Source organism: Diuraphis noxia, unplaced genomic scaffold, assembly GCF_037042655.1.
Source record: "Diuraphis noxia isolate RWA-SAM2 unplaced genomic scaffold, SU_Dnox_SAM2 contig0001, whole genome shotgun sequence".
Classification (NCBI taxonomy): Eukaryota; Metazoa; Arthropoda; class Insecta; order Hemiptera; family Aphididae; genus Diuraphis; species Diuraphis noxia.
In genome coordinates this window covers 12,727,634-12,752,781 of record NW_028301711.1, presented here as the reverse complement: position 1 = coordinate 12,752,781, position 25,148 = coordinate 12,727,634, and the positions used below count along the sequence as shown (strand labels likewise).

At 27.3% G+C, this 25,148-nt stretch overlaps 3 protein-coding genes across 3 annotated transcripts; 1 reads left to right on the top strand and 2 right to left on the bottom strand.

The window, feature by feature from the left end:
• The first annotated feature begins 338 nt into the window (after positions 1-338).
• On the top strand, positions 339-3,055 carry LOC149059743 (uncharacterized). The gene is made up of 2 exons (XM_089216912.1): positions 339-836; positions 1,883-3,055. The coding sequence occupies exons 1-2, from the start codon at positions 483-485 to the stop codon at positions 2,414-2,416; spliced, it is 888 nt and encodes a 295-aa protein (XP_089073038.1). The 5' UTR covers positions 339-482; the 3' UTR covers positions 2,417-3,055.
• Positions 833-3,536, bottom strand: LOC149059742 (uncharacterized). Its single transcript, XM_089216911.1, has 2 exons — positions 2,900-3,536; positions 833-1,707 (listed from the first exon to the last, which is right to left on the bottom strand). The coding sequence occupies exons 1-2, from the start codon at positions 3,344-3,346 to the stop codon at positions 1,249-1,251; spliced, it is 906 nt and encodes a 301-aa protein (XP_089073037.1). The 5' UTR covers positions 3,347-3,536; the 3' UTR covers positions 833-1,248.
• Positions 3,537-8,669: 5,133 nt separating this feature from the next.
• LOC107171111 (E3 ubiquitin-protein ligase PHF7-like) lies at positions 8,670-24,237 on the bottom strand. The gene is made up of 10 exons (XM_089217714.1): positions 23,764-24,237; positions 18,078-18,244; positions 17,910-18,011; positions 17,110-17,234; positions 16,764-17,042; positions 16,069-16,188; positions 13,232-13,347; positions 12,168-12,379; positions 9,669-9,849; positions 8,670-9,059 (listed from the first exon to the last, which is right to left on the bottom strand). The coding sequence occupies exons 1-10, from the start codon at positions 23,783-23,785 to the stop codon at positions 9,025-9,027; spliced, it is 1,359 nt and encodes a 452-aa protein (XP_089073840.1). The 5' UTR covers positions 23,786-24,237; the 3' UTR covers positions 8,670-9,024.
• Between the last annotated feature and the right edge of the window lie 911 nt (positions 24,238-25,148).

Here is a 25,148-nt window from a genome sequence, read left to right as displayed (position 1 = left end):
AATATTTGACTTAATATCCACTATGCATAAAAAAAATATTCTAATTAATAATTACTTCTTCATGATTTTGTAATGTAAGAATCTTGTGATTTGTGAACAATCGTCAATCAATGATAAAACATAAAAATAAGAATTTATATTTTATACTAAATAGAAATAATATGAAAATATTAAGTACATAGAATCAACAATAATTGTCTACGGGTAACAAACATTATTGATTGGCGATTTAAGCGTCGATTACATTGAGCGAGTTTACAAGCTGATAGTTGGCTATTTAAGAAGCGGACTAGTCGGCTAGTGCGATTGTAATGATTACACGCAAACGTTGTACTACTCGCTCAGTAGCCAACTAGCTAGCGAGTAAAAACCACGTGTACTACCCCGAGGCGGTTTGCCGTTGTGAATATTAGGTACCTACGTTTTAATTAAACTAATATTACGATTTTTAATCGACATTTCTGCTTGTAACTACTGTTAAAATGAAGTGGAACACAAGTAATATTATACAATTTCTTAATGTGTACCAACAGTACCATTTGTTATGGAATATAAAAGATAAAGACTATTGCAACACAAAATTAAAAAATGAAATTTTCCAACGTTTTTATAATGAACTTAATGAAAATCAGTTAATTGGAGAAATGGATGTAAAGCAATTGAAGGCTAGAATCAAATCCATTAAAGATGTGTACAGACAAGAACTACACAAAATTGAAAAAAGCAAGAAAAGTGGAAGTGGTACCGAAGAAGTTTATTCACCAAAGCTTGCTTGGTTTAACGAAGCAAATTATTTGTCAGAGGTTTTGAGTACAAGAAATAGCAAATCAAATTTGGTGAGTAAAAATTTTTATTTTTAATGAATATTTAGGTATTTATAAATTAATAATAATTAACAGATCATTTTATATTTATTATTTAAATTGTTATTCCAACTTTCTCCCACTGCCACGGCAGAGGATTTTCTTCTATGAAGTGGGTAGCATATGCTCGTCTGACATCCTCAGCAGCACGTTTGTAATTATTGCTGCCTAAATTATTAATAGGTTGCAAAATGTTTGCATTTTCCCTCCATAGTCCAGGTGTTATATTTCCAGTATTTAAATCCTCTCTATCTACTGCTTGTGAAGGTAAGTAATTTCCTGGAGCAGTCTTTCGTAACCAATTATGAAGACTGCAAGCTGCCCAAATTACTTTATCAGTAGTTTCGGGTTTTAAATCTATTGGTCTTGAAAATATTCTGAATCTTCATGCAAGTATGCCAAAAGCATTCTCAACAACTCTTCTGGCACGTGAAAGACGATAATTAAATACCTTTTCCATATCACTTAGCCCAGTTTTACTATAAGGTTTCAAAAGATTTGTTCTTAAAGGGAATGCATCATCTCCAATAATAACAGCATGGTCAGGTATTCCAAGAGTATTACTTTCCATTGCAATATTTAAAGTACTATCTCTAAATATTGCGCTGTCACTTGCGCGTCCATTGCCACCTACGTCAATATAAGTAAAGCAATAATCGGCATCAACCATGGCAAATAATATGATGCTATAGGTTTTTTTGTAATTAAAGTAGGTTGAACCGGAACAAGGAGGTCTTTTGATAATTACGTGTTTCCCATCAATGGCCCCGACACATCTAGGGAAATTCCAACGTTGGGAAAATTTATTTTCGATTTCTTTCCATTCATCAACTACTTTAGGTACCTGCAAATAATAAGATTAATAAATTAAATCAGTTAACATATTATTAATAAATAATAAATATTATAAAAATAAATATATATGTGTAATATATTATGTTATTTATTAACTCATCGTTGCGAAATTTATTTAATAAATCTACTTTATTTGTGCATTATCATTTTTGTACTATTTCTAGGAGCTATCGCAAAACAGTGAAGAAATAGAGCCAGATGAGGACGGTCAAAACTGCTCGGAATATGATGTGTCTAACAACGAAAGCAGCTGCCCAAAAGAACTCCACAAAGAGAAGCAATCAACAGAAATGAGACCACCAGCAGCATCAGTGAAAAGGGTCAAAAAACGAGTAGTATCCGACGAAAACTCAAATTCTGAAATATCAGTCGCGATTCAGCAATTGGACAAAATTGCACAGTCTGCAGCAGAGGAGAAGCCATATGACCAGTTCGGAAAGTTTGTGGCGGCCGAGCTTCGTCAGTTGCCGCAGCGACAAGCAATTTTACTACAACAGGAAATTCAGAATTCTATCATTCGTTCTAAGCTAACATCTTTGGAGCCTACAGTTAATTTAAATTCCCGAGAAGCAAGTCATGTTCCATTTTCACCAGTCCCATTTTCACCATCTTCTGACTATTCATTGTCTACCTCCTCAAATGACGATGATGTTTTAAAACAGGTTATGTTTCAAACATTTGGACCAAGTTCGCTGTAATACTAAATATTTACATATAAATATTGTAACTATATTTTTATTAAATACATTTCTTTAAAAAAACGTACTGTTTTAGTTCGCAAATTAATTGAAAATCATGTTTTATATATTATTTTCAATGGTAAAGGGGGGCTTAACCTATTTATAGTGGTTTATGTATTTTTTTTAGAATGTAATTTAATATATTTTGCATACCTATACCTGTAACTACCTACAACTGTTTAAAAAAATTCTTAAAAAAAATATTTGAGTAGTATTTAAAATCAATTTGAAAAAGTATATAGAATACTACTAAAAAAAATTTGTGGTATTCGAATATTACTTAAATACTTGTAATATAATATTTGAGACAAATTTTAAATACTAATGTATTAGTTATACAAATATTATTTTTTTTATTTCAGTCTTGTGTCAATTTATCTTACATTACAAGAAATATAGAAATTATTTTAAAATGGCATTTTTAAATTAATTTTTACATACCTCAATGAATGGTCGAAGGACGAAAGAAATCGCCGATAGCACTTCAGGCAAAAATATCGATATAGTCGATTCGGGAACTCGAAAAAGGTATTGCAGAGACTTAAAAGAATCGCCAGTTGCTAGATAACGTAGTGTTACTTCAAGTTTTGTGATTACTGGGATTGCCATTCTCATAACTGTATCTTCTTTTTTGAGCATTCCATCTACCATCTTCAGTAAATCTTCAAAATGGGTACAGTCTAATCTCAAAATATTGCGATAAGCTGAAGCGTCTTCGTCCTTCAACTCTTTCAGTAAACTGCTCGATGCACCATACATCTCGCGTCTGCCTATCCATTGTTTCACCCATATATTTCTTTGCCTTTTCCGCTTTTCTTTTTTTTTTAACTCCTTTTTGATAGCATTAGCTAAAATAATGACACCCGCACGTACAATTTCCGTCGACATTTTGTCGACACTGAAACCATAAACGCCAGCGAGTAGCGAATAAAGTAGACCAGCTTTCAACTTTACTCGCGGATAGTTAACAATCTGCTAGTTGGCTAGTGAACATGATTACACTAGGCGAGTTTACTAGCAGATAGTGAATTTGCCAACTATCAGCTTGTAAACTCGCTCAATGTAATCGACGCTTTATTACGTAAAATTAACCATTATTTGCTATTATATAAAAATAAACATAAAATGTCTAAACTAAACCATAATTGTTTTAATCGATTATTCGAATACATATAAATATAGAATAGACTATACGTCTTCATATTTCCATAATCAATGTTAAAAATAAATTTTATTATTATGTTCATTGTGTAGTGTGTACAATTTAATTTAAGAAATCATATCAAGACATCAAGTCCACATATTCGTACACTTATAATAATAGGTACGAGTGGTATAAATGGTATAATAATCGTGCAGTAGGTACGTAACATTTAAACGGAAAATTTCATGAATTTTAGATGCCAAAAATAAAGTTTTTAGTTTTAAATAAATATATAATTAAAAAATTTTAGTTTATTGAAAAATAACTTTTTATGTTATACTTTAATCCTCATTTGTATCAATTTTACCTATATACGAATATGACGAATACGATATTATATTATAGTATTATATAAAACATATTATACTATAATGTATATGTTAACATGTATAAATATATTATTTATAATATCTAAATAATTATTAAAAATATTATACAAATTTTTAGTCAGTACTCAGTATTAGGTCAGGCCACGGCCTGACCCGTAGTTTCGCCTATGCGGCGCGCGGGTTGGACTTATAATTTCTGTTAAACCATGAGAAAATATGACAACTAAATAAGGAAAAAAGATTTTGAAGAGGAACTCAAAATTAAATATAATAAATATAGAAATCTATTGATTATAGTAATTGAAAAAATAAAAAATTTCATTATTATGTCAAGATAACTAAAGCAGGTCAATATACAAATGTGGCATGGAGCATAATTAATGAGATGTGATAGGTTAATTGTAAATTGTTAATATGGGTAGAATACGATTGCGCGCGTACCCTTTTGGTTTACGATTGCGCGTGTTAAATACGATTACACGATCGCGCAATATTTCCAAATTTAATAACACGATGATACAAATTCTAAGATAATTATTGTCGTATTTATCTGATTATCTCATCTTTTATCGTAATTTTGAATTCCCACCATATACTCATATGTATGTATATAGTTGAGTTACCTACTAATATCTGCTGTAATATTATCATTCATCATCATGGAACCAGTAAACGAAGTAATCCGTGTGATTTTGTCCGAAAGAAAAAAAACGTTACTCGTGGTAAAATAATTTAAATATCGTTCAATTAATAAACGAAAAGATAATTTGATGAAATGGAGATACACCAGAAAAATGTGTTCAGCTACTATACTAACAAAATCGAATTACACATTTATATGCATTTTATGATTTGTTCGTCTATTCTATTCTTAATTTCATTGAATCTGTATGAATTTTGGCTAAATTATTATTAAAAACTCTTAGATCAAGCAAAATTAAATTACCTTAAATTTTTTTTTTATACTACCACTAAATTTAATTATGCCTAGTTTAGCAACATCGCATCAAGTTTTACGAGCAATCGTAATATATCTTACCCAAAAAAATGTATGGTCCTATTGTCCCATTAAAACGTGCGCAATCGTATTTTACCGGATTGAGAACGGTCCTTATCGGCTGTACCTTTTTTAATAACACAATTGAGAACGTTTTTACCTGATAACTTTTATGCAACATTGCCATATTAATAAAAAATATAAAATATACAATATTATATATAATAGGTTTAAATTACTATATTTCTTTGAGTTTTTGGTTACAGAATAAACTTACGTGGAATTAAATTTTATAAATAAAAATAAACACACACATCATTGTAAAATCAATACATTTATCATTTATTTGTCAGCTCAAGGCATTTTTTTAAGATAAAATTTTTAAAAAGGCGGATAAGTCGTGGATGTCGCTTTGCTGTACAGTAGGTTACAAGTGGATTACTGTAATGGATGGAATTAAATTTGAATCCAATGATATTATATAATTATATACGATAAACGATTCTGAGCGAAGACGATTTATCTGTCTAGGATATATTATAGATTATTAAAAATTTTCAAATCTTAGATTTAAAAAGAAAATTTTTATGAATTTCTAGTTTGAAATAATTTGCGAATTTTCGTGATTTTTACATATGTTGTCAAAATTCAAACTTTGAATGCTTGTAAAAAAAAATTGTGACTATGAATTTATTTTATTTTTCAACTTCTATAGTTAAAATGTGTTAGAAGCCTTGTAATACATTTTCAAGCTTTTGTACCGAACAAATAAATTTTTATCGATATTTATAGAAAAAAAAAACTAAAAAAGTTGAAAAATTAAAATGTCAGTAAACAGCTCAAAATAAATCTAAATATTTTGAAAATTTTATCAAATATAGAAAATGCCTATATAAACATTCAGTAAAAATGTCAAGTATTTGCGGTCATTTGTTTTAGACTTTTAGAGTTACACCAAAATAAGAAAATCGCTAAATGAGATCGAAATCTAGTGAAAATCCAATGTTGTAAAAATTAAAATTTCAAATTCTCATAAAAATTTAAATTGAATGTCCAGTGGACTTTTTATTTGTGATAAAGATTGGCAAACTTGTAAGGAATCTTTTATTAAATTTTCGAATCTTAGATTTAAAAAGAAAACTTTTTTATGAATTTCTAGCTTAAAATAATTTGTGAATTTTCGTGATTTTTACATAATATGTTGTCAACACTTAAACTTTGAATGCTTAAAAATAAAAATTCTGACTATCTAATTCTTTTATTTTGCAACTGGTATTGTAAAAATATGTTAGGAGCCTTTTTTTAAATTTTCAAGCATTTCTACCGAACAAATAAATTTTTATCGATATTTATAGAAAAAAAACTAAACAAGTTGAAAAATTAAAATGTCGGTAAACAACTCAAAACAAATCTAAATATTTTGAAAATTTTATCAAATATATAAAAGGCCTATATAAACATTCAGTGAAAATTTCAAGTATCTGCGGTCATTTGTTTTAGAGTTACACCAAAATAAGGAAATCGTTAAAAGTGAAAATCCAATGTTGTAAAAATTTAAATTTCAAATGCTCATAAAAATGTAATTTGAATTTCCGGTGGAATTTTTATTTGTGATAAAGATTGAAAAACTTGTAAGGAAACTTGTACTAAATTTTGAAATCTTAGTTTAAAAAAGAAAATTTTTTATTAATTTCTAGCTTAAAATAATTTGTGAATTTTCGTGATTTTTACGTATTTTGTTAAAATTCAAACTTTGAATGTTTATAAAAAAAAATTGTGATTATAAATTTCTTTTATTTTTCAACTGCTATTGTAATAATATGTTAAGAGCATTGTATAAAATTTTCAAGATTTTCTACCTAAAAAATAAATTTTTATCGATTTTAATTTAAAAAAAAAAACTAATAATGATTGAAAATTGCATATGCCTATGAATATTTCAATTTAAGTCAAATTTTTTTAAAAATTTCATGGTGGATAGAACATAGGTACTTATATAAACATTCGGTGAAAATTTCATGTATCAATGGTCCATCGTTTTAAAGTTACATAAAAAACTAAAATCGATTTTGTCGAAAACTGATTGTACGTAAAATTTCCTGTTTTTCCATTAATTTTTAGTTTGTTTATCCCGATTATTTAGAAAAATATTAAGAATGTTTTACTTTTGATCCCCAAAAGTATCAACTAGATTCACTTTCTGATTTAACAAGGTACTGAAGTTAAAAGTCAAAGCATTTTTACTGCCCCCAAACGTAATGACAAACACAAAAAAAAAAATATTCATGGTTTTAAAGAATTTTTTTCAATATTTGAACTTCAAATGCTAATAAAAAAAAATTGTGCCGATGAATTCTTATAATTTTTAATTCACTATAAGAATAACTTATGAGGAACTCTGTATTAAATTTTCAATTATTTTGATAGGGCCAAAAAAATGTTATCGACACTTCAAAAAAAAATTTTCAGACAAATTGAAAATTTCAGTCGTCTATAAATATCTCAAAAAAAGTCAAAATATTTTGAAAATTAAATCATGTAAAGAAAATGCCAATCTAAATAACTGATAAAATTTTCAAGTATCTACGACTTATACTTTTTGAATAACAACAAATATTTAAAATCGTTTCAGGATAAATTGTTATCGTTACGCTATTTCATAAATATTTTAAATTCAAACGCACTTAAAATTTTTCCTATAATGATGCTTCGAGTTTTCTCTATAGCTACTTGAAGGAAAACTTAGTGTTGTATTTTTAATCCTTAGTTATAAACTGCAAAAATTTTATGATTTTTCAACTTCAAAATTACTCGCAAATTTTTGCGTTTTCGACAGATTTCAAAATTTTTAACTATAAACGCTTATTAAAAAAAATTGTGACTTACGAGTTTTAATTTTTTTTTAGCTACAATAAGAACAACTCATAAGGAACCTTGTGTTAAATTTTCAAGTTTTTTTGGTCGTCCAACATTTTTTTACCGACACTTCAAAAAAAATTCTCAAAAAAATTGAAAATTTCAGTGGTCAATAAATAACTCAAAAAAAGTCAAAATTTTTTTGAAAATCAAACTGTATATAGATATCACTAACATAAACATTTGGTAAAAATTTCAAGTATTTACTGTGATTAGTTTTTGAATTACAACCATATAAAAAAATCGATTTGGTCGAAAACTGATTTTGCGTATTAATTCCCGTTTTTCTGTCATTTTTTTTTTTGTTTTTCTCGATTTTTTTGAAAACTGTTGGAAAATGTTTACTTTTGACCTCTATAGTGCACCAAGGATCTTCAATTTTACATCGGAAACCACCCCCAAAGTTAAGTTAGGCAACATCCGTTTGCTAACCTCCATTTAGTCAATTACCTGTATAACTGTTGTGTAATTTTCAACACCCTCAATTATGTTTCTTAACTTAAAAATATTTTAGAACATTAAACCTTAAACAATAAGTTTGAAGTCCCAAAGAGTAGTATTGAGCAAACAGATCCTCTTCTGCTGTCGGTTCTAACCAGGAAAAAAAAAGTTTGAAGTCCCAATACATTAGTTAATGATTGTACAATATAATTACACAAATAAAAGTATATTTTAAATATTTTTCATCATCAGAAATATATTAGTATAATTACAAACTTCATTTTATTTTGTATTACATAACCTTGAATACATATGATAAATTAACATTATTAATTTATAATGTAATAATTTGAACAAAACCTTGGTCACAAAACATTTTAAAAAAAAAGAAAAAAAGATAACATTCAAAAATGAGGCAAATAACATATTACTTTAGTTACACTTGATGGATTAGAGAGTTGATTTATGGTTTTTATTTTACTCAATATGTAATTACCAACAATGTTTAAAATTGGGTAGACATAATATTTAATTTCAGGTAGAATATGTTATAGATAATAATTAATAGTATAATGATATAGTATAATATAAATGACAGAAAATGAAATAATTGTAAAACAAATATATCTTGTTTTAAATTGTATAACTGGCAACATAGTAGCATAAAATAATAGAATATTTAATCATCATCATCATCCAAGGTTAAATCAATACCTAAAAAAAAACAACAAAATAAATATAAATTTTCAATCTTATCAATACTAATTAAAGTCATATTTTATAAATATTTTTTAAATTTAAACATAATATGTAATATCAGTAGGTATTATAGATTTAATATGTTTTGGAAAATATGCTTTTATATTCTAGTATTTATTCACATAAAACAAAATTTATATTCTCAATGTATTTTCTATAATATAAGAGAAACCTCAAGTGGCAGGATTTTGCTTGCAAAAATTTGGCAGGCTAAGATACAATGAACTTAATTTTATTATACCACTCACTTAGATGAAATTTTACTTATAATACTAAACAATATTTTATTCAATTATAGTTTAATCTTCACTAACACACCTAGTTGTGACATAATATTAAAACTGTAAAATTGTTTTTTTATAAATTTATTTTTATAATTAATTGTCCAATAATATTGCTATCTGATGACTATAGAAAATGAGTGTTTGAAATTTATAGCCTGATCAATCAAAACAAAAATTGATTGTCATTTTATATGAAACGGAGTATTATAGTAACGTAAAATTTTAATGATAATGAAAATAAGTATTTAGAGCATAAGTATATTATCATTTAATTACTTACACATTGACTGATTTGTAGGAAGAGGGAAGCTTCTGTTTAAGCAATTTCTAAAATAACCTGCATTAATTGATCCGTAACTTATTATTCTTGGCAACCGCATTTCAGGCATTTGCTCAACTTGTAAATGTTCAGTTGGTGCGTCAACGTCATGTGTATTTGATGATTCAACATTAGACAAACTCTAAAAACAATTGAAAAATTATCATGAAAATATTTTATTTATTTAGTGATTGACACAGACTAGTAGATAATTTAAGCAATGAATAATACTGAAATTCAGTTATGTTAGCGTAAAGGCTAAAGTTACTTTTTTTTTTCCATTCAAAAAACCAGGAACGGGTGGGAAATGTTTAGTACAATACTACCACCCGGTCCCGGAGGCTAAAGTAACCTACTAAAAAGTTAAGAACCTGATGTAATTTGTTGTGGTGGCTATTGGTATACAGACCACACTTTTAACAATCATTATTTTACCTGTAAAGCAGTGGTCAGCAACCTTTTTTGACACCCGTATTCACCTCATATTCACAAATTAAAGAGTTCGCAGGCCAGATAAAAATAAAAATGTTATATTCCATATCATTTGTCATGAAAAAAATAAATTTTCAAGACTTTAAAATAATAAAATGTAAAAATTACAGGTTTCTAATAAAATTATAATATAAAAAAAAGGTGTAAAAATTACAACTGTTTGGTAAAATGTATAATGTTATTTTTATTGTTGGTTATTGTTTATTATTTTTTAAATGTCCACATTAAAATTAATTGTACCTGCTCTAAGCATATGGTGGAGATGATCATCAATTCATCACCATCTAACTATCGCGGTCGGTTTCTGACCACTGCAGTAAAGGTTACTTTATACATTTATTAAAAAAAAATTTGTGTATGTTGCTTGGAATAATTTTTAAATGCCATTTAGTACCAATGAGAATGAACAGCAATTTATATTGTATTTCTTTGAGAATTATGTTTACGATAAAATTAAAGTGGTATTGGAATAATATATTATTTCACTTATTTTCAAATACATAAACCTATTTTCTATTCTGAAATGTGTTCGTTTCATTAAGGACATTAACTGAAACTCCAAACTTTGCAGAGGGATGGCAGAATCAGATTTCTGATATATTAACCTTGTAACTTTCATCATTCACTATTTTTTAAAACAGCAAAATAAAACAGAAGTTGATGTTGAACGCCTAATGACAAACAATTTCTAAAAAAAATAAAGGGTCATAAAATCTGATTAAAGAATATAAGTAAAAATTATAACAGTAGAATTCTGGATATGATATTAAGGAACTTCTCAAGGCTATGATTTTAAATTTACAATTTTAAATATAAATTATAAACAATAATAAATAACAGTTTTCCGGTGCCTTAACATAAATATTTTAATTCATATATACTATTGACATGATACGCAGTGGCAACCAGTACAAAGTACAGCAACCTATCCACTACCACGGTGATAACAATGCGACACCATTGACACTCCTCCCATGCCAAATAGGCTAGGCGAGATGGAAAGGCATACCGGGTACCAGCGATCTGGAATCTTTTGCACGACCTTGACCATGACAACTTTGTCTGTAATACCAACTGATATAATATGTAAAGTTTTATCCGTCAAACTCATCATAGTCGATTTGTGTTAACACTATATTGTGCAGTCATCTATGTCACCTAGCTAGCATTAAATATAATTTAAAGATTGATATGCAAATGCATGAACTTATAAGCCCTGCTGGTTAATAACAAATTTTTGAAAAAAAAGTTCTATATATTTTAAATTATTTATTATGAGTGGTAGACTATGGTGCCCTTTGAAAATGCTCGAAGACCTCCTAGTGTGAAGCTTGGGAATCACTGCTATAGGGTTCCACATCATTTTGTCCGGTAAATAATTACATCCAGCAACAATTGTTCCGGTTCAAAAAGAACCTGTACCTAAAATATCGGACTATAAAAACATACAATTAAAAAATAAAATAACAATGTATAGAAAACATTATTATTATTTTATTTTCATAAATTTAAAAAACGCTAGGTAAAATAAATAATTATCAGTTAATTATAAATTATGAATTATTGTTTAAGGCATAATAATATAAAATAATATGCTGGAATTATAAAATTAATATAGTTATTTATGTACTATAACATTCTACAATATTATAGAATATTTTTCTAAAATTCTAATTCTAATTTATATATATATTTTTTTTTTACCAAATGTTTTAAAGCTGGATATGTTTTGCACAGGTTCTTTTTGAACCAGATCAAATGACAGTTCACATTGCTATAGCATATTTGCCCCGTGAAGTAGTTGATGTACACAGAAGTTGTTGATTTAAAATGTATATTATACATTGTAACACTATTGTATATTATATACATGATACATTTTATTATACCCCATGAACTATATATATATCTATGTACTTCAATAATAAGCTATACCAGAAATCGACTGAAATATTTTATGTTTATTACCTGGATACTGCTATGACCATTGACATTTGAATCTATTATTGGATCATCTAATGATTGTGGTCGATCCATACTATGCATTTCACTATTTAGTCTTTCAGATACAAATCTATTGCAAGATGGAAGCTTCTCTTCAAACATAGTAGAACTACTACTACTATTCCCATTATCAAGTAATTCGAATTGTATTTTATACTTTCTTATTGCATTCTTATCTGAAATTCAATATTCAACGCTTTATCAATATTATTTAAGCAAGATTTAAATTAATTTATGTTTCTATATTAAATATACATTTTGTTTTGAGTTATTTGTCATTTTTTAAGAGTATTTTTAGTTAATTTTTAACTATCTACCATGATATGATATAATGTAATCGCTTAACTTAATATTAGCAGATAATATATTTTGGAAAGAACAATATAGTGTAACTTCAGATATTTAATTTATAATGTCGAAAAATATAAGTTATGAATTTGTATGAAGTATTAAAAAAAAAAAAATTTTAATCATGTCATTACATAAATTTTTTTATTGTGATAATAAAATGTGATATATTTATGTACTTGTAATGGAGTAGCAGAAAGGGGTGGGTATTGATGTTGTTGAGTGGTTAAGTTGAGCACAATGGTATTTGCCAGGCCATTCTTAAAATAGTTTGTCGTCACAGTACACTTTTATGACTACTTCAAACTTGTGTTTCATAAAAATAAATCAAAATGATTGCATTTAATATCGAGCAAATTAATTTGATTAAGTAGAATTTAAGGCAGTAATTTGGGGTATTTATTTTTAATTCTATTCAATAATTAATACTTAGCATTTCATAAATGCAATAATGAAATAAAAATTGATAAAAATAACATGTGACATTCTGTTACATTCTACAGTGGGTAGGCTGGATAATTTAAAGGCCTTTTTGGTCGGTCAGTAATCACCCTTAGCACCGTGATTGTTGGTAAGCTTTATTTCGAAGATTCATTATACACATGAATTTGGTTGGTTATTGGTTTTTTCACGGAGCTTTAAATGCATAAATAAATTAATGCTATGATAACAAATCATACCGTCAACTACTTTGCAAACTGTACAACACCAATCTTGCCCATATTCAATGGAACTGCATAACCTATGAGTTCCATTTGATCCACAGAACTTGCATAGAAGAATTTCCCATGATCCGCTGTTTGGAAAATTAAAAATATATTTACGTCACTTGAATAATTTTTTTTTAATGTTTATATGAATTTCCTTAATTCTCTATTTTAAAATGTTATTCATCGATATTGTAATAAAAATGTCTACTAAGTCAAAGTAACTGAAATTATCTAATTAAAATAATTTATACTTATCAGTTATTTTAGAAAATAATCAAAATACTGTCAATGTTAAGTACAGAATTTCTGTTTTTATTTCAATCAACTCTATATGATAACTGAAATGCTCAACAGCTAAGGCTTATAGATAATACAGGTTACATTATTAAGAAATTTTGAAAAAGTAGGAAGGGGGAATTTGTCTTACATCATTACGGTACAATTGTATGAAGACCCGCAAACTAGTCATATCCATCTTGTATATGTTTATTATTTCCCTATACATTACTTGTTGTGGTTTATTGTATCGACTATTTTTTATTTGACACTATTTACCTAATGGTTTACAACGGCACTAAAAGGTGGTCGGTATATGCTATTACTACTTGTACAAACTATATAGGAAAAATAAAAATTAGGAAAATGATATTTTGTTCAACAGTAAGTACATAAAAAATAATATACTGATTTTAATAATTTTTGTTACCTATAAATTGAAACCTACTTATTCATCAGTCAAAGTTTATACTGTATGTGATATTTGGTATAAATGTTTGTTTTATAGTGTGCACAAAACTTCAACGTGATTTTAAACTAATTAAATTTATTTGTTAATAAATACTTATTATTTATTTAAAGGTTTCTGAAAAATCCTATTGTAAAAAAAGAATGGTTTAGAAAATTAAAAAGGGCTGATTCTTGGAAATCCCAGTACAGCATTTATTTTTAGTTTTAAGGAATTTTTTCGTATCTTGAAAGACGAACTTCTAGGTGGTAAACATAAGAAAAGACTTCTACCAGGAGTTGTTCATACTTTAAATTTGCTTTATGATAGTGGACCATTAATGTCTGCTATTAATCGAAAGAATAAGATGGATAATGATTTATATTAAGAATAAAGCAAATAATGTCCAAATTCAATTGTTTTCAAATTCTAATTTAATGTGTAAACATTTTGAAAAAATATTATTATTATTATTATTATTATTTTGTTAAATTAGTAATTTAAATTTTTATTTCCATTTATATAGTTTGTATGACATTTTATGCCATACTAATATACATATTAATCATAAATATTTTTACAGCCATAATCAAATAATTGCACAGTCAATTGAAGTATATTCATAAGAATTTTTACGGATTATGCAGATCATATTACAGAAACTACTAATGCGGTACTCAATAATGAGAAGTTATATAAAAAATTGATTAATGAAAATGACATTTTAAGAAAATAAGGAAATATGTAAAAAATAACTTGAAGAATCATTGAGGCAATCTAATACTGATTATAAAACAATTAACAAATCGCTTCATTTAAATATGAAATTCTTACAAAATAGTTTGAATAAAAATAATTTGTTGTTAAAACAAACAAAAATTAAGATATTTAAAGAACTTAAAATGATTTCTCAAACTAAAAAATGACTGTTAAAATAACAGTTAAACAATAAACAGTACCTGTCTTCAATTTTTTCATCTAAACAAGTGTACATAATAATGATAAAACATGATTATGTATGTATGTATGTCCTTCAACATAATTTTTTATGACAATTAAATGAAATTATGTATTTCATTTTTTTCTTTCTGGAAACACTTTCAAATAAAAATACTAGTACAAGAGTTTTGACCAATACCTTTTTTATTTTATATTTTTCACTAATGTATTTTATTGGTAGCAATTTCTTTTCTATTACACGCATTATCAAATATCAGTTGACGAGAAAAAAAAATGATTTAAAATCATGATGATGATTTGATCTGGTTTAAAACAAAATATGTAATTTATTATGTACAATTATAGTGTAAATACACTGAACTTATGAAAAACAAAATATAAATTAATTTAAAATCTATTTTATTTTTTAACCATGTTTTCAGATTAATTTGAAATTTATTTCTGAATTATTATAAATTCTATAAATTTATTTATTAACCATAAGATATGAGAAAAAAATTAATGAATATGAGTGCTCAAAATTATATTTTTCTGTTAGAACAGTTAATTTGTTGTTATGTTGTTTAAATCATTTGTTTAAAGCTCGGTGAATTATACACAATTTAAATATTAAATACTTTTATATTTCCAATTAAAGTATAATAGAATATATTTTCATTAACATTCTTGGGTAACAATGCTTGGTTAGCATTCCAGTTATCATATATAGTTAAATTTTCAAGTTATAGTTGAGTATTACAGTGGTTTTAATAATTTGCCTACATTAAATACATGCTTTTCATTAACACTGTAGACATATGTATAAGTGACGATAGAATAGAACAAGATGTGACATTAAAAATGAAATAATGATTATTGATAGATATATAATTAATTAATCAAAATATATGGGTAATATGATAAAATAAAACATCAAATATATAATGAAATTATTTAGATTATGAACTTACATTGATTATGTCGATTTCACAAATATTTTATAAATTTCAGATACATAAGAACTATTTAATTCCTATTTACAACTGTCCCAAATTAGCACAAGTTCTGATATTAATTTTCTACAATATTTGACTTTGGGACATCAAACAAATTTATTATTGTTATTGAAAAACAAATCACTTACAATTGGAGGTGAAATTTTCGTTTTTGTTCATGAGGACATAGACAAGTTTCAATACTGCAAATAATTGGCTTTTCTGAGAGCTCTGCAAAAGCGTTGGGTACAGTTTCCCAAGAGGCATCCCTGTGATTAAACATTTTTATTACATTTTTAAACTAATATTGATTATAAATAAAATAAGTAGATAATAATAATTGCATTGACATAGCCTATATAAATTAATATTATATTGTAGTATTATTTAATCAACGGTATTAGTGTATGCATATTAATTTAGTACAGAACTTCTCAAAAGTTATTAAGACCGTTAATTTACGATAAAAATAGAGGAGGATCATCTTTTAAAGTTAATCAACAGATGATTTTACTGAATTGTAAACTTCAAATAGTTATTAAAGTTTTATTACTTTGAAATTTTAATTTATTTGATAAAAATTAAATTATTTTTTCTTGTTTTATATACATATATTGAGTATTATGAGTATTGAAAAACAAAATTTTTATTTTATTATTCTGAAGATAAATATTTTTTGTACTACTCAGAGATCCATGAAAATAAAATTTTATTTTAACTAGAGAACTAAAATAAAAATTATATTCTACTTAAATGAAAATGAAATAGTTTATTTTTTATAATTGAATACTTGACAAAGGGACTATTAAATTTTTTAAATAGTTTGAATAAATATTCAATTTACCGAGATGGTATATATATTCCAAGAGTGAGCATTCTGGACTTGAAGTTTTCAACATCATTGCATAAAGGGCATCTAAAAAAGTAACCTGCATTTAATGCCAGATCTTGAATACATTCACGATGAAACCAAGTATTGCGTTTGCAGCATGGAGCCCAGATATAATTGGGTGATAGAGATGGTGTAATAGTATCCTTACAAATGACACACTGAGTAGGAGTAGAATTTTGTAACTCAGATGAATCTACAATTTGCGGGATACGATGTTTTTGGCAAAATGATCTAAAAATATTTGTTTCAATGATAATAACATAGAAATAGGTTTAAAAATATAAAATTAACAACATACTTAAATGAAAGAAAGTATTGATGCATGGAACCATTCTTCAATCCACAAGGAAGATGAAATACTTTTCGACATTTTACTCCACAACATGATATAGTTGCACCCTTTTTATTGCAGTAAACGCAAGTCTAAAACCACAATTATGATGAAATTATAACCAAAGGAGCAAATAGGATAGGGCTAAGGAGAGCTTTCTCTTCCTGGTTTTTCTGACCTAACAAATCTTTCTAAGGTTATATACCAAGGCTATAAATGTACCAATAAATTTGCAATCAACTTTGCTACACCTGTTTGAAAAGCCATTTTGCACCATGCAAAAATAGAAAACAAGGCTGAGATTATAGCCCAAATATACTAAATTATTGAAATAGTATCTACACTACATTATTTTAAAACTTCAAGGAATTAAAAAAGCAGAGTAGGGGACTACCTACACTTTGCCATTACGCTGCCATTTTGTTTTGTTTGTTAATAATATAGGCTTATGTGCAATAACCTTGTTAATTTGAGAAATTAATAATGCTACAAAAATGATTTAGTGGTTTAAGGTTCATAAATATTGATACGTTTTCAGCATTAAATGATTTTGAGAATTCCAACAGAAAAATCAATTAATTATTGTGGTCACACATTTATTGATAAATAATAAATACAAATATATTATGTTGAGTAAAATTTTTATTTGATGGCGGAGAAGTAAAAGAGATTTTTTGTTCAAATATCAAAGGGCTTAAGCACCCATCAATTCCATATTTGCGCCTTTGATTATAATACTACAAACTACATAATATTGATAAACATACAATTTTAGACCCTCGTGTCAATTCAGCTTTAATATCTTTTAATAAAAATCCCAATATTCCCTCATTGTCTGCACCATTTTGAACGGCACTTGATGATAAAAGCTGAAAACAAGTATATATATTTATATTCTACAAATAACATATTAATATTTGAGGAAAACCATTTACAATGCAATAGGAATGAACAATGACATCATTCAATTGGTACAACAGGCCATATAACTTCTCACTAATGTCTTTCTTTCCACACAACATACATGCTTTATTATGTTTAATGCTCAACTCGGTCATCACATTTTTAGGTATTAGTTGGCAAGCGGCTTCCACTCTATTATCTGAAAAAATTGCACATTTCATTAAAATTTTGTTTTGAAAATGAATAATAGATGTTATATTTTAGATAAGTAATTCAATATCTAAAAACATGCAACCTTGTGACTGTTGCACATTATAAATTTAGAATAATTTATTTATACATAAATAAAAAATTCTATTACCTATAGGCTATAAGTATAATTTATTGTACCTAGTTGATATATTTAAAGTTACAACAAGTATTGTTTAAGTAAGGAGTAATAACTTAAGAGATTCGTTTAGTTATAACTGTGACCAACTGGAAACTATAGTAAAAATAAATTTTGATCTTTAAAACGGTTTATAAAATGTAAACCGTTTTATAGACATCAAACGTTAATTGAATAAAATACATAGATATAATATGTGAATTAATTTTAAGGACAAAATCTTATTTTCAAAACAAACTTAAATTCAAATTATTTATACAATCAATGCCCATACCGGTCAAATATTGCATACATTTTAAATGGGGTTTGAATTCCAAAATCCTTCCCTATATACGCCAGTGAGTGTGGCAATGTCATTCTCTTAGAAATGTTGAGTTGGTAAGATCATCTGTGCTTTATTAAGTAAAAATAATATAAACTGAATGGTTACTGTAAAAAGGAACATTAAAGGGAAATAGCTTAGAATAAAAAGAGAACATACAAGCATGAGGCTAATTTATTTATAAAACAAATAATTGTAACAATAGTAATTGAAAAATAAAATAAATATATAGTCACAATTTTTATTTATAAGCATTTAAAGTTAAAATGTTGACTAAATACGTAAAAATTACGGCATGTTCAAATTAACTTAGATAGAAATTCATAAAAGTTTTTCTTTTTAGATCTAAGATTTGAAAATTAAATACAAGGCTCCTAACATATTTTTACAATAGCAGTTGAAAAATAAACTAAATTTATATTCACATTTTTTTATAAGCATTCAAAGTTTGAATTTAGACAACATACGTAAAAATTACGAAAATTTGCAAATTATTATAAGCTAGAAATTTATAAAAAATTTTCTTTTGAAATTTAAGATTTGAAATTTTTTAATAATCTATAATATATCTTAGACAGATAAACTGTCTCTACTCAGAATCGTTTTTTGTATGCAATGATATAATAAGAATAAAAATATAAAATAATAATAAAACTTATAAGATGAGTTAGTATACAACTTTTATATGTACTCAATACTAATAATACGTTTATAAAATTAGTAGGTAGCAGTGCCGCAACTTGGATTCTTGGGCCCCCGGACACAGTCAATGTATGCGGCCCTGAGGCTTATGTATATATTTTTTTATAGGTTACCAATACAAAATAAATAATGATGGTATTTTTTTTTTAAAAACCTAAAAATAAAATGCGAAGGCCCACCACCACCCAGTGACTGGTGTCTTGTTATTAAAATATAACAACACTTTTAGTGTTTGTTTTTTTATTATAAATATAAATTGTATTATAATATTGATTCTGTCATTAAATTACCAATACTTTCACCAACAGTTTAATCAGAATATTCAGAATCATCATAAATAGAATTAACTAAAATAATAAAATGTATGAAATAATTGTTAAAACGTTCATAGGCGGTGGCCGGGGGGGGCTTAGCTCCCTCAAAATAAATAGTTTGAAGTTAAAGCCCCCCTAAAAATATTAAACAAACAATACCATACTTTTGTACAATTTGCAAAATTGTTATCAATATTTTATATTCTAATATCCACAATTATATAAGTGTATTTAGTACATACATATTATTTACCAATTTATTCTGTCACTAAATTACCAATACTTTCACTAACAGTTTTATATATAAATATAGATGTTATTATGGATCAATAGGGGCCCCCCGCTCTTCGACAACACATTAAATAGCATTATAAATCATAAAAATAAATATTTTCAATAATATTTTTACTTAATATATTTTATTTTATTTAAACATTAAACTATAATACATTTTTTTTAAATAGACGCAGTGCACGTCGGGGCCCCTTGAGCCAACGATTAGCGGCCCTCTGCAGGGGCATTGCCCTGGCTGCCCCTGTGGTTGTTGCGGCACTGGTAGGTAGTTGCAATAAGTATAATTTTTATTATTGCTTATTGATAATTTGTGATATTTTATAAATTTATACCTATAGTCAGTGACATGAAAAGTGTAATTGAGTAACTTAATCCCTACTGCTTACCCCCATCCAATAGTCATGGGTTCTCAACATATACCATATATTATCTTATACAACATGATTGTTGCAGCGATGTATGTATTGAGAACCACTTAGGTGAAACAACCATAAAGTTCTTGACACAGTCAACGCCCACTTTTCATGTTAAGAACTTTAATATACCACTTAGCTATGTACCTCAAAAACAATATACCTTTTATGATAATTGAAATTAATTACCAAAAATACAGATAAAACAATATTTTTTTCAAAATGGTTAATTACGGGTTAATTATTTAATTTAATTAAAAACAAAAAGACACATATAATATTGCATGAATAATTAAACTAAGATTTTTTTTTAGAATTGAAAACTAAATAAATTTACTTTACTTAAACTTATATGGTTCTATGTTTTATTATGAAAGATAAAACAGAAAATAATAACATTGACTCAAACAAAACAGAAGATTCTGATCACCATGTTTGTTTTGAAGAAGCTAAACAATATTCTTACATAAAGTTAACTGAAGGACTAAAAAAATTTAATAAATTTAACAATAAATATTTACTTAATGAAACTTTCTGTTTGAAAAACTGACATATAAGATACTGAAAGATACTGTAAGACACCAAAAAATTTGCAAAAGAATTACTTACAGATCTTATGGAAAAAACTGAATAAATATTTCACATTGGGATATTTAAAAATAATATTGATAAATTTAAAATCTTGAAAACTTGTTTTGTGTATCTATATATAGTTTTGATAGTGATGAGTTGAACCAAAATAGACTAAAAACACTTAGATCAAATAAAGAAAAGAAATAAAAATATTACAAAAATTGGGTCTGAAGATAGAAGAATTTAAAATTAGATAATTTTATTAATCATATAATTGTAACAACCTATCTATAATCAAATCAAATGAAAAAAAGAATACAAGTATTAAGTCTAATTCATCAAAACATTATCTAGAATAAAATCAGTTAGAAGACAATGATTAGGATTTTAATATTTGCATAGTTATTATTGAAGCAAATAACACATGCTTAATAAGTGACTGCTTTCAACTTCAACTTCACCTTAATCACTTAAATCATTTATTTAAATTATTGTGGCATGGAATTTTAGTAGAGTACTTTGCTAAAAAGTACCGATAGATCAAATGATGTAAAAGAAACGTAAAGAATTCTATAGACGGATTTGAATTTGTCGTCAAGACAAATTACCACTAGAGAATGACTTCCCTACATTTTTGTTATTATCACCAAAATTCCTAAGAACATCATGTTGAATAATAGTTCATTTTTGGAGTTAAAATCAAAAAATCAAATATGTTTTAAGAATTCTTATCACTTCATTAGAACTTAGAACAATTGGTATGTTTGACAAGGAACACATCTAAAATCCTATGTTGCGAATGATGTAGTTCAGAAATTACTTTATGAAAATGGAATTAAGTGAACATTATTGCTAAAAAAATAACACTAGTCTTCTTTGAAACTTATTAGCAAATCAAAATGTACCCAATATTTTTTGATGCAAATGGATAGCTAAAATGTCTCTATGCTTTTGAAAATTAGTAGGTATTTCTTATAAAAATCTTAATACCACAATAGGTTTGACGACAAATTTAAAAAGTTTCCAATTTTCTTATTTATCATTGGTAGGAGTATGTAACATGGGTTAAAGTATGAAGAATGTAATATTTAGGTACCTTCTATAACTAATGTTTAGATACACAAATTAAAACCAAAGGCAAAATTGTAGAAGAGATGTATGGTTTAGAAATGAGATTATTTTTAATCCGAAGAAATTTACCATTCAAAGTTTGAATAACTGAAGATGATAAGCAGTTCACAGAAAAAATTGAATATGAAGAATATACCAACAAGTAAAGTGAATATCTTCAAACAAATACATTTACTGCCTCATTAGTTAAAACAATGATAATTCAGGAATCCTCGGAAATCATGTGTATCATATTGTAATGACCCAATTTGTTGATGATTCTGCTTTAACATTTAGTTTATCAATTTATGAAACATATTTATTTAGTTTTAAAAATGTCATGAAATTATGAAATCTTTGACAATCCAAGAAAAAAATCCCTATACCAACTAAATACATCACACTTTATGACAATACTTAGTGTATATTTTATAATTTTAAAATTTTTTAAAATATATCTGTCTACCTATATTTCAATATAATTAGAAATTATGTAACACTTTTTTGTTGACATTTTTGTATAATGTCATACCTATACAAAATGTAATTTTTTTGATATAGTTATTAGTTATCTCTATTAAATGAAATAAATGTATTACCACCTAGTATAATTCAGAAAGTATATATGTTGGTTTGTGCTTAATTTCAAAATTTCGATACTTTACCTATAACTTTTAAATTTTGCCGAAACGTTTTATTTTCAATCTCATATGATTGAATCTATTTTAATTTTTTGTAGAAAATATTATTTTGATTGTACCAAAGAATAAGTAAAAAATTGATTCAATGTATTATAATTACTGAGCCACAGCAATGCGTGGCTGGGTCAGCTAGTAATATAATAAAATAATTTAATAATTAATGAAAAACAATTTTCAACATACCTTATTGTTTTAAGTTTTAATATTTGATGATTAATGTTAGGTGTATTAGTCTATTATATATGTATGATGATGATATATATATATATAGTTAGTTATGGATATATTAAAAAAGTGTTACATACACAAATGCAATGATTATATTTATTTATGTAAATCATAATAAAAAGAATATTGTATTTAATTGATATGGGACTTTTTTTCTGGAATCAATAATGTAACTATAACAGATTTTTAAAACGGTTTTGGGTAATCATAACTATATAAATTATACACTATGTTTATATGATGGCGTTAAAATGGTTTGAAATTAAATCGTCTATGAATTCTTAAACTAAATAGTACGACCGTCTTAGCTTTTAAAACGGTTTACATTTTTAAAACCATTTATAAAAAGCGTTAAAAAGCTCAAACATTGTAGTTTAGGAATTTAAAACCGATTTCATTTCAAACCGTTTTAACGACATCATACCTATAAACGTAGTAATATTTAATTGAAATTATTATTTTAATAATTGTACCTAATAGTAACAACAGCTAAATATTCTTTTCAGTGGCAAGTGAATAATTTTAAACTCATTACATTTACTTTCTTAGTGGCTAGCAACTATTTATATCAGAAAATATAGAATGTACCTAGTTCAATACTCGAACGTCCGAAATCCGCGATTAAGAGCCGAAATAAAAACCCGAGCAAACGAGAAGGTGGTTAGGTACTCACTTCTCCTAGTAATCGGCGCCATAGATGTAATGAATATTTTTACAGTCCTCCTATTGATCCACGTTCGTCACCACTTCCACCGACCTTGTTGCTTCGATGACTACGACGAACTACGATGATGTGTTCTTGCAACTACTTGCTACAACAACACGACGGTAGGTTGTTGGACGGAACGTGTCCACCGCCTTTTAAAAATTGCGCCTCGCGCTCGGCACTGACCCACGAGACGCGTGTTGAAACAGTGTAAACGATGCGGTTATTGGGCCTCGGCGCAACGTAGAGTGTAATCGAAAAATGAGAAACGAGGTGGCAGGAACGGCGCGCAGCACAGTGCACGACCCCAAAACCGAAAACAATGTAACAAATAAACACGAACAAAGTGCCGGAGAATGAGGGGATCGGTTATTCGACCGTGGCACTTGCTGCGGCGAACCATAAAATACCACGTTCGTGCAATATTGATGTAATGGCGGTGACGAGGAGTGCAGGTCAGAGCGCGGAGTGCTGGAGGGGGTATGTCAGACGCCGGTGTACTGTGTTAAACCTTTGTTTTTTGAGCGGGAATTCGACGGGGGCCGGCTGCTAGGGCTTCACAATGTTGCCAAGTGTAAGGAACCGCTCCCAGCTGATACAGTGTGTACCTCGCGCTTGATGCGACAAAAAACACCTTGCGATTTTTTTATCAGTGTTATGTTTTTTCTTAATTATGATTATCATGACGTTTTTTGACACACTCCACGTGGCGAAAATATGGACAAATATAGAATAATAATTAAAGGGTCGACGAGAATAATATTATAACAATTATGTTTTCGTTATCACGTGTCCGTGAGGAGTGGAGAGGGTGCCTCGTAAATTATAGCGTCAGCCCTGCCTCACCCAACAGCGTTACCGATTATGAAGTTTCGACGGGTTCGTATGTCGGTAACACACGTGGCACCTCCTATTATACTCCTATAGCGATACATCATAAATGTAATATTCTTGCACACTATATAATTAGGTTAGAATATTATAATATTATATTGTAACCAAATGAATAGCAGGTAGGTACTAGAAAGTAGAAGATCTCCACTTCCCCCACACGGCCACACAGCATAAGCTACTGTGGCGGCAATATAACGCGTGCGTTCATATGGATATTTTTCATTGACGTGTTTCATTTTTGGATTATTTACTATCAGTAGAGTAATTCAATAATAATTTCTTGAGTAACAATTTATATTATGATTGACGAACATTATCAGTTGTTAATCGGAATATATTAAATCAGCGGTTCTCAAAGTTGTTTCTTCGCGTACCACTTAAGTATATTATCAATCAGTCGCGTATCACTGATGATTAAAAATATCGACAATATCAACGATTATACCTATACGATATCT